The sequence below is a fragment of the Electrona antarctica genome (assembly GCF_951216825.1).
Source record: "Electrona antarctica genome assembly, chromosome: 15".
NCBI lineage: Eukaryota > Metazoa > Chordata > Actinopteri > Myctophiformes > Myctophidae > Electrona > Electrona antarctica.
The window spans coordinates 33232357-33248917 of NC_136796.1; the positions used below are offsets into that span (position 1 = coordinate 33232357).

At 45.4% G+C, this 16561-nt stretch overlaps 1 protein-coding gene across 2 annotated transcripts in view; it reads right to left on the reverse strand.

The window, feature by feature from the left end:
• Positions 1–1909: 1909 nt before the first annotated feature.
• LOC306938143 (SNF-related serine/threonine-protein kinase-like) overlaps positions 1910–16561 on the reverse strand; it is a 31171-nt gene continuing 16519 nt past the window's right edge. For both annotated transcript variants that reach the window (XM_079522160.1, XM_079522161.1), the window contains exons 5-8: positions 12185–12326; positions 9744–9956; positions 8544–8678; positions 1910–7357 (exon numbers count right to left, since the gene is read on the reverse strand). In XM_079522160.1, the coding sequence (XP_079378286.1) occupies positions 6055–7357; positions 8544–8678; positions 9744–9956; positions 12185–12326 (1793 nt within the window). In that variant the 3' untranslated portion in view covers positions 1910–6054. The remainder of the gene's footprint in view (positions 7358–8543; positions 8679–9743; positions 9957–12184; positions 12327–16561) is intronic.

Genomic DNA, 16561 nt, shown 5'->3' on the forward strand with positions numbered 1-16561 from the left:
TCTACCAATCGGCAGCCAAGAGCAATCCAGGGCAGGCCTAACAAATTAACCCACTTAGACCCTATATACTTTGTTGATCGGAGTCCCCCAGGGGCCTATACTGCCCTATAAAGCCAAAGTGCAGTAACTATGCAAAGAATCAAAACTGAAAAAAGGATTTAAAGTGTTTCAGTTGGCCAGCCAAATGAGTTATTGATATATGCACACTTTATACAGTAAGTGATGTTCTTTTGCACTATATCTGTTCATGACATGAATGTCTCTAAGCTCGGCTATACTTTCGCCGAATGTTCACCTCTGAATAGGGATGCTAAGGTTCCTGTGGTTAAAACCCACCGTTACATACGTATACGGTGCGTATAATTCATAGGCAGCATACATGGAACTAACATGACATTAATCCCTTACACTGCCTTTAGGCTACTGGAGAGAGACATACAGTAGATCTATAAAGGGGGGATAGTATACACAGAGGATTACCAAGAAAGGATGGAGGGAACTAATTCCTGCACGTGTCAGCTCATGACACTGCTTGAATGCAACACTATCCTCAATGGTCCATTCAGTTTCAAAACCCATGTGACAGCCTGGTCCCCGCCTGCTCGACTTAGAACGCGTACATGTTATTCTATATGGCGTGTGTGTCCAATGCACAGTGTGTGGCTGCTCTGGCTGATGTGGAACAGTAGCACATATGTTCTAGGGATTACAACTACAGCACATATAGGGCTGCTGTGTAGTCCCATTAAGAAAAACAACAACAAAACAAAGGAAAATAAAGACAGGGCATTCTGTCTTTCACTGGTCTGTCGCTTATCTTCTCTTAGGGGTGGGACCATTTTTGCACTCTCAAAGGTATACTATACTGTTTTACTTTTGATGCTAAAGCAAAGCAAAGCAAAGTTACTATATTTACCCAGGGTATCTGGACTAAGCTCAAGAACTTGTTTCCAGCCAGGCCCTGCTCATAGAACATTTCATGGTAGTGGTTCAATGCCTTGCTCAAGGGCACTTCAGCGGTGGTAATTTTAACGTGTCGGACCACTGATTCGAGCTGGCGACCTTCCGGTATCAAGACCGCTCCGCAATCCGTTCGGCCACCGCTGCCACAATGCTGTTATGACACCAGGAAGCCTCTTGAGATGAAAACATTTTCAAGGGAGACCTGCAGATGGCACACCATCACAAGGTTACACACATTAAAGGACAGAGCACTCTGAGTCAAAAACAAAAATAAAACAAGGAAGGAAATTAGAGGAAGTTATAAATACACATGGGCAGTTATTGGGCAGTAACTAGTTACTAGTAATATATTACTGTAATATTACTTTTCCCAGTAAACGAGTAAAGTAATGTATTACTCTGCCAAACCAGTAATATAATTCCTATTTACTAACACATATTACATAATACTCTCTGGATTTGTTGGCTACCGTTTGAAAACGTTTTATTTAAAAGGTCAAGAGATATTGCTGCTTTATTTTATAGCCCTTTTGGCTAATTGGTGACTCTTTTTAATATTATTATTCAAAACAATTGGATTCAGTTCTAAAAGAAGCTGACTAAACATATTGTGTTTTTTGCATGTTTTAAATTGGTAAAGCTGTACTGCTCTGGAGGTTATTTCATGACCAGGGTGCAAAACAGGACAAAGCTGCTCTACCAAGTTCAGCAAATCCTGGGTAGCTGGTAGAGCGAGCAGCCATCTAATAGTGGAGGGAGAATCATAGCAGCTGTTAGTCAGTGATAAGGAATGACATCTAATCAGGGTCGGTGTCAAATGTCTGTGTGGGACTAGACTTTGTACTTGCCTGTCGGGGACAATGAGTTACATTTGTCAGCTTTAGGAATGAAAATAATAAAGTGGAAAAAGCCATGGGTTTAGAAAAAGGGAAGCAATGACTTCATATTTCATTCACATTGTTTTATTGTCATAAACCTCTATCATATACATACAGTACAATATGCTCAAGACAGACCTTATGGCACATCCATTTTAGTTGTACATTTTGCAGTCGTTGGATTGGTATTGCTGTGAGTCTACAGTAGAGTAAAGTGACAGTTTTAGATCCATTGTTTAGATAGATATACTAGGTGGATAGTCCTCGATGGGCAAGATTTGAAGGTTGCACTTGCTACAAAAAAAAACACATGCACTGTCAGTTATATATTCCACTGGGCTGGGGTGCATCAAACATCCATTTACACAGACCAATATTGGAGCAGGGAGCCGCACGTTTTTTTCTTCTTCTTTTTTTTTTTTTACCCCCTCAGTTGTTCATATCTTGGAACACTCTACAACAGTGGCTGCCATGATTCAGAGATGCTACAGAATGCACCTGGTTTGGCTCCAACTCAGCATCTCAGCATTAATATTCATGACAAATGATGGTCCTCAAGCTTTGACTTCAACCCTGCCTACAGAGCTGAAACCACACCTAAAAGAAGTGCAATACACACTGCAATCCTCAGTGTTCATTTATCCCTTTATAACCAATGTAGTGTAATGTAACAAAATTGCACAACCAGCGTAACCATGCCGTTAGACCTGCCCAGTCTAATTTAAGGACCTGGGTCTGCTCTGCAATGATCACAACCCAATTGAAAACATATCACACAACACCTGCTGACTGAGATGGCCCATTACTTAGTCCTGTAGAGCAGTGGTTTTCAACCAGGTGGTACCCAGCTAAATGATGGAGAGTTGGTAACTAAAAAGACCCTTATACTGTAGATGTTTAACTGTAAAAGCATTTGACGCTTTATTATTGTTTAAACATTCACATTACTTAATTTCAAAGAAGTCTACACAATTAGAGAATGTGGAAGAATTGTTATTTTTATCGTTTCCCTGTCACCTCTCCTATCGTACCAACATCAATACAGCATGGACAAAACATTCTCAGTTTTGGGTCAGAGAGGCTAAATGTCATATGGTGGTCCGTGGCTCAAAAGCAGAATGAATAATGGGCCTTGCTATGAAAAGGGTTGAAAACCACTGCTATAGAACATTGACCAATTCAACCCTTCCCACGTTTACTACAGAGAACAAACTCTGTACTCAGGACTCTAGGACTCGCAGCTCAGAGGAGCCCCTAACCAGTAACCTCATGTCTCATTGACAGTGTAACCACTATGGGTACAACTACAACTATCATTATTCTATCTAATCTTGTTTGATTAATCGAATAATTGAGCCGCATTGGTCGTTTTCTTTTTTGTATCAACAAATTGATGTGAAACAATTGTTTACTAACTCAGCTAAATCAATATTAGTCCGATTAACCACTTAAACCCTCTTATACTTCTCTTATTTCATACTATTTCTAAGGGATGGCAGTCACACAGAAATTGTGAAAATAGCCCATTTACAACCTCACAATGTTGTGAGCTTGTATCACATTTAAAAAAAAAAAAAAGTTAAAATTGATTACATCGATAAGTGTTCGATTAACTGTTGCACAATTACTAACCACATCTGTGTGCATTCCCAGAGTTACATTAACACTGAGGATTTCACTGTGTACTACTGTACAGTTGGGTGCCACCGATATTGTCCCTTATCATTTGACCCATTTAGGCCTGACCTCAAAATTTTAAAAAATCCTTCTAAATCCTCCAGTTTTCTGAAATAAATATTTTCACGATTTTTCAAAAATAGCAGACCTACAAGCTTGTAGATCTGCTATTTTTCAATAGCTAAATTATAACATAATGTTTAAAACACCAAAAGGGGTTTTGCGCAGATCACGCAAACCTCAGCAAAAAGAAAAGGACAATATCGATGGGCTCCAACTGTATAGGACCCCGTGTGGTTTCAGTGAACCACCCACTCAACCCAAACCCTGTACACCCAGGAGATCTCTAGACACAGGGCAGAGAGGAACACTGGTCTCTAACGGGATCTAGTAGTCAACTTTCTACTGCAATACAACTCTACTGTCAATGCTAAAAGGAGCTTCAAAGTCCTACGGTATTCACATAACTATATGTACAAACTCTGCCGTGTATTAGTAGGCATGCAGAGACTTCATGAGTTAAGTGTGCATTTCCCGTCTGAGACTGCAGAGCGTCGTCTGAGATATAAAAATAAAACAGTGATAAGACTAACACTATGTGCCACCATTACATAGCGCTTCATTTATACTCGGTTGTACAATGGAGTCACTCGCCGGAAAGTAGCAGATCTAACATGCTGACAACGCGTGGAAGCGCACAAGGCGATGCGCTGTCGATGAGCTTGTAGATCGGCTATTTTTCGCCCCTCAACAATGCCGTATCGTTGGGCTTAAAAGTGCTACTTTCCCCTTTTCTGTTTGTACCATATCATTATTACGCAATTCATTAAAGACCACAGTCAGCATTTCAGTCACTTAAAAAAAAGATCCAAAACATGTTTAAAAAACAATAATAGTTCGACCTGGCAATTAAAACAAATATATTAAAAACACTGTGAAAGCACAAACAAACAGAATGCCTGACATAGTAATGTGACATTTAAACTCATCGGCTCGACCAGCTGAGCAGTGTGTAATGAGTGTGTGTGTGTGTGTGTGTGTGTGTGTGTACAAGTTATGTGTATGTGTAACGAAGGAAGTGAAGAACAAAAGATTGTCACTGTGCAACGTCAAGTAAAATGCTGTATCCCTTGTGATATATATATACTGTAGGTCTTTCTGTCCAAACTACAGCGTTATGTTTTTCCCATTAACGCTGGGCCTTAAGAGGTGGGGTCCCGCGGCCCGGAGGACCGCCCGCCACTGGGACTCCTCTATACTACGATTTCCGAACAGGCCCGGAGAACCAGGCGCTCCGCCTGTCCCCGAGCGCCCACCACGATTCGACCACTGAGAAATGCTGTGTGTTGTTAAGCCTAATTTATACTTGTCCGATGGTGTCACTCTTCGGAAATATTCAAGATTGTCAAGATAACAACACAAAACAAAACGCTAGCTAGCTTGAAAAATCTAAGAAACAGTCAAAATAACCAAAATACTTCTCTGACCACAAGTCAGTGATAAGAGAAGTAAACCCCAACAGCACACCTCTCCTCCCATACATACACAGAAGATTCCAGTTTTCATTTCATTCAAAAACTCTGTAACGTTACATTGTAACGTTGAGGATTTTACTGTGTAGGACAGTGGTTTTCAACCCGTGGTCCAGGGACCACCAGTGGTCCTTGAGGGGGTTCCAGGTGGTCCCCAGTTAAACTTAAATGATGGAGAGTTGGACGCTTATAGATCTTTAACTCCTGAGAGTGGGGTCCATTTGGTTTCATTTTACACTCTCAAGAGTTACATTATTGTTAAGCATCTGCATTACCTAATTTACAAGAAGTCTACACATACAGAATGTAGCAGAATTGTTATTTTGATCAGCGTTTGCCTGTTATCTCTCCTAATGGTACCAACGTCAATACAGTTAAGTATGGATAGTGGACAAAATATTTTCAACGACAACAAAATATTCTTTAGTTTTGGGTCTGAGAGGCTAAATCTCGTGGCTCAAATTCCGAATAAAGAATGGGCCTTGATATGAAAATGGTTGAAAACCACTAGTGTAGGATGATTAGGGGACGGAGGGGGACGGAGGGGAGAGAGGCGAGTGTCGTGACATGTAGCAGACATGCAGCAGGTCATACGTCCCAAGGCCTTGATGATCTACCTGTAGATGTTTTCTGGAGAGAGAGCGAGTGCATTTTCCGGCACCAGCCGGTGCCGAAGAATGTATACTCGCTCTTTCTGCTTTTCTGGGCTCTAGATGACCCGACAGCAGCTATGCGGAGTGGTCTTGATCCCTCGATCAGTGGTTCTCAAACCTTTTAATTTCAAGGACCCCCAGTTTAGTAGGTATTAGGCCACAGACCCCCATAACTCGGACAGTGCACAAATGGAACCAGAGGGACCCGTAAGGGTACATTTGGTTCCATTTGCGCACTCTCAGAGTTACAGACCTGTAACTATCAAAAAGTTAGCTGGGGACCCCCTGGAACCCCCTCGAGGAGGACGCCTGGGCTGGGGGTCCCCCGACCTCACTTTGAGAACCACTGCCCTAGATGACCTGACAGCAGCTGTGTGGGGTGGGCGTGCAGAGCAGGCCCTCCTTGGGGCTCCGGTGGATGTTGACGGACAAAGTCTTGTCGGATAGGGGCAGCTGCAGCACCCGGTTCTTCAGGTTCCTGTGGTTCTCCCTGGCCAGGTCCAGCTCTCCCAGCCTCAGCGTGCCCGAGCAGGGCCCTCCGTCGAGCAGGGGATCTCCCAACAACGGGTCCCCGCCCAGCGGAGGCCGTTGGTGATGGTGCTGTTGGTTCCCCCTGGGTGACGGGCCACCCAGGAGCGAGACCTTGTCCAGGCTACCCGTGGAGCCGCCCATGCACATCCTCCACATGGGACGGTCCTGGGGATCGTTGGGCCCCACGCTGCCTCCTCCTACTCCTCCTCCCCCACCTCCTCCTCCCCCTGTCAGGCTGTGGAACTGGGTGCTGAGACACAGGCTCATCAGCTTCAGGCTCTCCACCAGCCCGCTGGCCGCTTTGGCCGGGCCCTTGCCTTGGCCTGACCCCGGACTGGTGCAGTTGGACGGGCTGCACTGCCCCGTCCCCTGATTCGCCCCCTCCATAACCTGGACTTTCGCGTCGCTCTCGCTCCTACCCCGGTGTGTCTGTCGTTGACGACGACTCTCTAGGTCGTCGTCGCTAGTCACTGGGGAGCCGGGTGTCACTGAGGTGACTGGCGACGGAGCGGTGGGCGAGGGCGAGGCTGGTGGCGGTGATGGTATCCTAGGAGCCAGGCTGAGGCTGAGGCTAGGTTTTGGCAGGCCGAGTCCACATAACCCCTTAACCTCCTCCTCTTCCTCTTCCCGCTCCTCTTCATGGATCTGGTTGAGGACGGGGGCGCTCATGCGAGATGCCAGGCGATTGGAAGCGGAGGACGCAGACGAGGAGGAGGAGGCCGGTTTGCAACGAAGCACCACCTGCATGGGCGGCGCAGACGGAGACAAACGCCCCTCTTCCTCCTCCTCCTCATCCTCCTCCACACTGAACAGACTGGGGCTGCGCGTCTTACAGGGCCCCTGCGTGGGGGCCAGAGGACCCAGCCTGAGGGGGTTGAGGTGAGGCTTGACCAGAGGCCTGACGCCCCTCTCCTGGTTCTGTCGGCCAGGCTTCTGGGAGGCGGTGGTGTGGTTTTCCTGCCGCTGGTTGAGGTCCAGCAGGGTGGTTTTGGGGCTGGGGCCAGTGTGGAGGCTCTCGGCGCTGCGCGCAGGAGACTGGGGCCCCCCCGGGTGGGAGATGCTGGGACCCCCCAGCCCATCACTGACATCCTGGTGCACGTCGACTCTGGTGGGCCAGGACTGCCTGTGAAGGAGGCAACATAGGTTAGGGTAGGCTGGGAAAAATATTATTTTAGGCACATACATACTGTGTCGATGTAGACACTGTATAGTGGTGCTGTTGTTCCATAAGCCCCCCCTGACATTTTTGTGTTTACTTCTCTGCCAAACAAAAGCTTTTCTCCCCCTGCAGCTGCCTTCAAACCTGGCGGAGAAGACAGGGAGGCATGAACGCTCTTGTTTGTGTGCACATTTTGTGTGCACAGTTTGTGTGCACATCAAGGAACCACAATTTAACACTTTTTTTTACCCATCTTTCAGAGTGCCCCAGCAGATGAGGCAGATTTTACTCTGAAAAGCCCCGCCTTCCATTTCCCCCCAAAACCGGCACGTCTTGGACACTAAACCTGTTAATATTCATTAGGCGACGGACTCTCTGCTCTGAGGAGCTGAGGAGCTCAGGTTGGCTAAATCAATACTAAAAATATTTATAGTCTTATTGAAATTGACCTGAGTTACTGCACGTGGACTGCCTTTTTCCGTCTACGACAAATGTATTTGCCCAAAATAGCCGATCTACAAGCTCACAATGTTGTGAGCTTGTAGATCGGCTATTTTTGGGCGAATGTTTAGGCATGCAGGGGTTTAAGTGGTTAACATCATATTTGTATTGTTTGACGATTTTATGTTATTTTGCTCCTGTTGTGTAAAGCACTTTGTTATTATTATTTGTCACAGTAAATGAATGTCCCAATTTCTATTTTTGTTGTATGACAGTGACACGCAACAATAGTGAATAGCTTGTACTGTAATTCTGTTATTTCCACTATTTTGCAATAGGAATGCATTGGGCCTCAATATCCCAGAAGCCTCAGCAAGCCAGTGCGACTTATCTTTTTCCGGTGACGTCAACCGAACACGTCACCTATCCCACTCTGTCCGATGGAAACCCCGTAAGTCTTAAAACGTAGTATAAACGGCGAATTAAACAATGAAAACAAAATACGGGAATGTCGTGATCCGCAGTCAAACTGTTAACCAATGAAAAGTATTAACAAGAGAGCTTGTCTAAATAATAACTACACTTGATTCATTGGAATACAGGATCTTTTCTCCATTTCCTGAAAAGCAACGGTTTTGGACAACGGTTTTGGACACACACAGTGAGTACAAGGATTCCACTGACAGTGTTTAAATACTGTATATTGTACCTGAACTGGGCCTTGCTGGGGCTGGCTGATCTCATCTGGCTGTGATGCTCTCTCTCCTGTCTCTCCCTCAGGATCCGTTCAGCCAGCAGGAAGTAGGTGGCTGTGATGTGGTTGTACTTGTCGGACTCCAGGGCTCTGGACCGAGCAGAGGGAGAGGGGAGCAGAGAAAGAGATAGTTGGGGCATATTCACACTGAGTCCATTTGATTTAAACTGTTCCCGAATATAATTATGATTGCCTGGTCCCCACTGGCGACCCCGCCTGGTCACATTGGCCTTGATTCTTCCGTATCCGAGTACACTTCAATCGGTCCCGAGACTACCTCCATGTGGTCCCGGGAACGGTTGGGTGATCCACTCCAGGGAACGGTACGCAGCATTCACACACGCAGCATTCACACTACCACAACATCTGCCAAGTGGCCCCAAGTCTGCATCCGGGACCAGTGTGAATCTGCCCTAAGGTCCTGTTCCTTCTAGCCTGGTTAACCATCGCCCACATTTCATTCCATTCTCTGCGAGAATGCAATGCTTTCAAGTGGGAGTGGTTAACCAGGCTATGATCCTTCTGACATCGGAAAAGACTTCTGGTTCGGACTATTTCGGAGAGTCAGGATATCTGGGGACGCAGAATAACGTCAATTTGTATCATCTCCCTTGCTCGAGAAAAGTGTGGATGCCGGAAGGAGCGGGGTATTGCACTAAAATTGAGAGTGACAGGGAGCAAGATTCAATTGTACACGCACGCACGCACGCACGCACGCACGCACGCACGCACGCACGCACGCACGCACACACACACGCACACACACACACGCTCAGCATCCAGAAAGTGATGCTGACTGTGAGTGAAAACGAGGTGACGGGGGTTGGAAAACTAATCTGATTTGGCCACAGCAGGGGACTGATGACTGCCAGCAGGTTGCTAGTAGACAGCTAAACTGATGACAACCTTCAGATGGACCTGCAGCACCAGCTGGACTAGTGCATGACTGTGCAAATATGCCAAAATCAAAAAGAGGAAATATCGTGGTCACATTGCGTGTACGCAGGGTTCAATTTTCTGGGGGTGGTGGGGTGAAAAATCCATGCCTCTATACTCTTGATGTTAAACACATGTGCACTGAGTACTCAGTCCTTCTGTGTGTGTGTGTGTGTGTGTGTGTGTGTGTGTGTGTGTGTGTGTGCGTGTGTTTCATACTCAGTGATAGTGTCTCGGTCTGCAATGCCGCCCAGAACCATGCGCTGGATGATGCCACCGTGCTCCTCCTCGGACAGGCTGCGGTGGGACACCAGTGGGGTGGACATCTTGGTGGCAGGGGACGGGTCGACGCCCAGCAGCCAATCGTGTCCCTCGATCAGCTCCAGAGAGGCCCTCTTCTTGGGGTCCCTCTGCAGCATTTGCCCTATAAGACTGGAGACAGTGACCACGGTGATTTAGTTGGTCAGCAGTGCTGGAAAAAGTACTCACTCAGTCAAAGTATCAATACTGCAATGTAGAGATACTCTGCTACAAGTAAAAGTCCAGAATTCAAAATGTACTTGAGTAAAAGTACAAAAGTAGTGGCATCATCAAAATGTACTTAAAGTACCAAAAGTAGAAAGTACTCACTATGCAGAATGTTCATGTTTTCAAATGTGTACAAAATCTTTTGAAAATAGCAGGTCTACAAGCTCACAATGTGTCGCATTACGACGCATTGTAGATTGGCTATTTTCAAATTGTCAAAATGTACATAGAGCTGAAGTGGTTAATGTATGTTTTGTAATAATAATCAAAATCTATAAAGTAATTAGTAACTAAAGTTTTCAAATAAATGTAGTATTTGCCTTTGAGATGTAGTGGAGTAGAAGTAAAAGTATTGGAAATTGAAAATACCTCAAAATTATACTTAGTGTACAGTACTTAACACGCAGCCCGCCACAACCATAGAAAACAGTGTTAAATTAATTGTCTAGCCTGCCAGAACCGTAGCTACGTTATCCAGGGGTTTATATTCTTTAATCCATGTTTTGATCCGATCGCATCGTTAGCCACCGTTCGTTAGCACAACAGACCAAATGGGACAGTGGCCGTGGCCATTTTGAAGATGCACGCGCATCTACATGCATTGCATGCGCTCCAAATCGGCGCAATGAATGTCGTTTCTGGTGAAAACAAGGTTTTTCAACTGCCCACAGCCGGCGATGTGATACTCGCGGTCGGGTTTCTCCACCACCGAGCGAGAGAACAACAACTGCACCGTATTTTGTCATTGTAACACCACACACATCATTTTGTCATTGTAACATGCGGTTACAGATATTTGGCTCTTCAAAATAAGTGTTACGTGTGATAAAACCTTTACTTGGCATGTTAATGTTAAAGCTGGCGGCAAAACGGTTAAGTAAATGTACTTAGTTACTTTCCACCACTGTACAACAGGGACCCTCATTGGAATTTATGTTGCCATATTGCTTGCTGTACACTTTCATAATGCATGAATAACACATGCACGTGTCTAACCGGCTCCATGTTTTGCAAAACTACAGTGTGTACTGTGTAGTACCCCAAAGTAGCTTTAAATGTTTTAATTACGTGAGGTATGCTTGATTTAATAATCCACTTACACGCATAAACAAACCCCACAAATTAGACCCAGATAGAATTAATCTAAAGCAATTCCCCAGGATTCACATTCAAAATGAATTCACGCTAAGCCGCCCTGGACGGTTTCAAAACACCATGCAAACATCACAATGTTAAAAATAGAGAGCAGATTTTAATGGATGCATTAGACACACTTAACAGCACTGCATCTCTGCTACAGCAGCTGACTGCAGTACAGAGCGAAACAAGGCAGGGGGGGGGGGGGGGGGGGTAGAGAGAGAGGGCAGGAGAGAAAGAGAGAGAGAGAGAGAGAGAGGAAGAGGGAGATGGAGAGAGGACAAGGAGGACAAAAGAAATGCACTCGCCACTGTTTCTCTCGTCTCCATCTCTTCACACATCTATAAACATGAAATATGCAGCACATGCACTGAGTACTGTGCAGCTCTGTGTGTGTGTGTGTGTGTGTGTGTGTGTGTGTGTGTGTGTGTGTGTGTGTGTGTGTGTGTGTGTGTGTGTGTGTGTGTGTGTGTGTGTGTGTGCATGCGTGCCGTGTGCGTGTATAGTACATTTCCCTGGTCCTCCTTTTAAGATTTGGGGAGTTAGGCTTTAGGACAGGATTCAGTATCGTATATGATCATTGATTAAGATTAGGCATTTAGAGGTTAGGTTTAGGAGTTATGATTTGAGTTGTGCCTGATTCAATTCAATTCAATTCAATTCAATTCAATTCAATTCAATTCAATTCAATTCAATTCAATTCAATTCAATTCAATTCAATTCAATTCAATTCAATTCAATTCAATTCAATTCAATTGGCTTTATTGGCAACAAAACATATGTTTACATTGCCAAAGCAAAAAAGTGGAACAATCAAAAGAAAATGTTTGTACAATAGAAAGTCAGAATCTTCTGATTTATACATATAGTTGCGTGCTGATGTAAAGATAACAGTAAATAGCGTGCCACTAGTTCTACAAGCTACGTAATACCAACAAGTAAGTGTGTGTGTGTGTGTGTGTGTGTGTGTGTGTGTGTGTGTGTGTGTTACTCACTCTCTGCATTCAGGGGAGATGTGAGGGGGCACTGTGTATTTGCAGTCCATGATCATAGTGAGTGTCTCACTGTCATTGGCCTCCTGGAAGGGAGGCTGGCCACACACCAACATGAACAGGATCACACCCAGACTCCAGATGTCTGCACACAACCAGAGACACACACACACACACGTGGTGAAACAAAGATGGACAGAAAGAGATAGAGACAGGGACTCAAGCCTGACCAATCTCAATTTTGGAGACTCCTACCGTAGATAGACCGATTGCCAATGTTTGTTTGTTTTCTAAATTTTTATCCCATGATTTTGTAACCCATTTTTCACCCCTGTGTCAATTATCTAATGTGATCCTGGGCTCTACACACCCTCCGCCAACCTGGGGAGAGCAACGGACTTGAACTCATGCTTCCTTCATGCATGAGTGTCCAAGTCGCTCCTTTACACCTGACAGGGGGGAGTTTCCCTGTTTGGACGCAGCGCGTGGAAGGAACACGTTATTCCAACCAGTTCCTTTCCCCTCCATCAGGCGCCCCAGCTGGCCAGGGGGAGGCAGTTTAGAGACCAGGAATACTGCATGTTTTTTGGAGGGAACATACCCTAGGGGAGAAAATGTGCAAGGTCTTTAAATATGGGGGGCGGGGGGAATTTTGATTTGATTAAAGTTTATTTTTGAGAACATTGATCTTATAAACAAAAAATTAAATTGAAAAAAATGTTAAAAAGTGTAAAAGTATATTAAACTTCAAAATATGGAAGGAAAAAAAATGACAATCACAATGCACCGCATTATGAGCTTGTATATCTTGTAAGAATCCGGAGAATCATGACCCATCAGCGGCATAATTGCTGATACCGATATCATAAAAAACTGTCTGGGCCCTGACAAGAGACAGAGAGAGAGAGAATATAAGAGCGTTTATCATTTCAACAAGAACAAATCACATAGTAATGCCATTGGATACCCAGGGGCGTTACTAGCGCAACGCAGACAACGCGACTGCGTGGGGGCCCAGAGGCAAGGGGGGCACACAGCCGCCCACCCGTGCCGTCTGTAAAATAAAATTATAAACACATACAGAGGTGCAATGACAGTTGAGTTGAACAAAGTTTGGCCTGGTGGTGTGGCTGCTGCTAGCACACACACACACACACACATCATAGGCACACACGTGCCAGTCAGTCAGAGACTAGTGTGCAGTGGGCTTTCCCAGTCTCGAGTCCCGACAGCCAGGTACGTTCACAAATCTACAACTACAACTGTACAGTGCCCCACTGTTTATAAACCAACACGCAGTTTGGGATTGTTTTTACAGGCTGCAGCTGCGGCTGATTACAATCGCGACAGGTGCCATCACAACTGCTGTACAGTGTTTGCAAGCCAAAAACAGTCCGTTTGGGCTACGTTCACCGGCGATCGCAGGGGGGGAAAGGGGGGGTGCAGTTTTTTTATGCTAATTTATTGACATGATGAAAATCGCTATTGTAATTTTATGCTCTGGGTCTCTGACGGTGTAAGCGAGAGCCTCTGGCCAGGCACATGGCTTGGCAGAGTGGGCACAAAGCCGCCTCTCGCTGGTCGGTGTGCACCGGCTGGGGACAGAAATCCATGTACTGTGTGTGTGTGTGTGTGTGTGTGTGTGTGTGTGTGTGTGTGTGTGTGACCCGTGCGTGCATATTGCTGCTGAAATGCCTGCATTTGGCTACATTATCGATTCATGTTCCGTCTGCCCAGAGCATGGGAATTAATTTGGAAGCATGTCATTGGCTGTCAATCTGTCCAATCATCAAAAGGTCATGGGAAACTGCCCAGTGACGTCAATCTCAGGACGTCTAAATAGAGTACTGGTATCCCAGTCAGATAGCATGGTGTGCACATATGCAACACAACGTCAAAGGTGGCAGAATAAGAAACCAAAATAGACAGCCAACAGAATCTGAGAGAACGCAGTAGATAAGCGGACTGAGCCTAGTGAGCTGGACATATTGGGTGTAGATAATAAAGGTGACCTAGATATTACAGTAAATATAAATAAAATATCCATCCTCCTACATTCAAACGAAGCATGAATCATATTTTATTGGAGCCATTTCCGTGTATATATATACACACACACACACACACTAGCCTAGGATGTATCTGCCTGGGGCTTTTGCATTGCTACCTGCTGCTGGCCGGCCACGCACGCACGCACGCACGCACGCACGCACGCACGCACGCACGCACGCACGCACGCACGCAGGCAGGCAGGCAGGCAGGCAGGCAGGCAGGCAGGCAGGCAGGCAGGCAGGCAGGCACACACACACAGAAAGTGGGTTAATGTGCTCGTCCTTCAGCAGCATCACGCACATACAAATTTTATAGAACAGTCTTCTCGGTCCGAATGGGCGTTTCAAAGACAAAATGTGTGTCTTCAAGATATTTGACCATGTGACCTTGTCAATGACATGGTCCACTGACACATATTCTGTTTGCATGTTAGACAATGGCCAATAGCATATCCAGAGATTAAAATAGGGTGCATTTTGCATCCCAAAACACAGTTTATAGTTAAGGGACGCACTACAACAACAACCTCTGCATCCACTACTGTACTACTGTAGCCTACTGTTTTTTATTCTATAGTTTTTGCTAGCTTTAGTTATAATAATCATTTCTTCTTCTGTTTTCTACATGAATATAACCACATTATAACCATATAAAATGAAATGGGAGTTAAATGCTGCAATTTGTAAAAATGGCAAAATATGACTCCTAACGTTGTTGAAGTGGGACTCATAAAATGTCCATGGGACTCCTTACATTGAAAACCTATTTACATCACTGCCAGAGATTAAAATAGGGTGCATTTTGCATCCCAAAATGCAGTTTATAGTTAAGGGACGCAATAAAACAACGACCTCTGCATCCACGGGATGCACTACTGTACTACTGTACTGTTTTTTATTCCAGTTTATTTTGCTAGCTTTAGTTATAATAATTTCTTCTCCTGTTTTCTACATGAATATAACCACATTATAACCATATAAAATGAAATGAAAGTGAAATGCTGCAATTTGTGAAAATGGCAAAATATGACTCCTAACGTCATTGAAGTGGGTGGGACTCATAGAATCTGCATCCTGGGACTCATTACATTGAAAACCTATTTACATCACTGTGTGTTAGTTATACTGTGACACAGTGGTTCCCAAACGTTTTTGTGTAAATTAACTCCATTATTGCCTGCTAGGTGGTAGCATAAGCACACCTAACCTGTGCCACCCGTCCGTACGATCCTCGTTTCATTTCCGGGTTATCAGTAAGGTGGTGGCTGTTGTTGTTAAGCTCAGTGATCGTTAGCCGTAAGCTCATACCCCTTCCTCCCTTACCTCTCGTCAGAAACAGTTAGAAACCGTTACATGTCCGGAGCGATGCGAGACAAAGTCACAAATGATTTACGATCGTCGGGATGCTCGACAGCTCACCATGGACAGTGCTCGAAGCTTTAGAGATTATAATGGAGGCTCAATGGAGCTGGATTTAAAAATCCCATAGCTGGTGGGGACGGAGGCTCTCCATAGCAACCGAAGCAATGCTAAAAGGTTATCCACTGGATATCCACTGTTGAGAACCATTCAAACCATTCAGACACCGGTTGAGAGAGGACGCTGGCGCTGAATGATCGCCGCTTCTCCACCGGAGCTAGTCTAGGGTTAGTTTTTATTTTTAAGTATAGTTTTAAGGTTGGTTCTCCTTTTAATTTGTGTGTTTTAAACAACTTGGCAGCGTGCTACCCCTCTCAGGACAGGTAGCTGAATCTACGGATTCAAGCTGTCTACAAGTTGGACCTTTTTCTTTTTTGAGTCTCGGTGCGTTGGTTTGCCTACCTGTCTTTCTCCGTGGCCGCACTGCTCGGGTTTCCCTGTACCTGTCCAGCGCTGCTGTGAGTGAGGATTTTCCCCAGGTTGCCCCTCAGCCCGGGAGGAGCGGAGGCCTTCATTGCCTGATACCGCATCCCACGCCTACAGCAAAGCCACCGGATTACTTCCACCACAACACAGACGTCGGCTCTGCCCAGCGCCGCGGTGAGGATTCCCCAGGGTTGCCCATCAGCCCTGGAGCGGAGGACTTCGTTGCCTGAGACCGCATCCTCCACGGCTAACAGGATTTTACACCTTCCTGACCGGCAAAATGCCGACATATTCCCTGTCACGGCTGCTACAGCTCAACAATCACACTATTCCAGCGTGTGTTTCAGTCATCAAACGACTTGGACTTCTCCGCCGATCACGTTACACTCACAGAAGCACCCATCGACAGTTTGTTTACTCCTCTCCTGCTCATAACATCACATCCATCTGCTCAGTCGTACGTCCCGTCGCAACTTCGCTACGT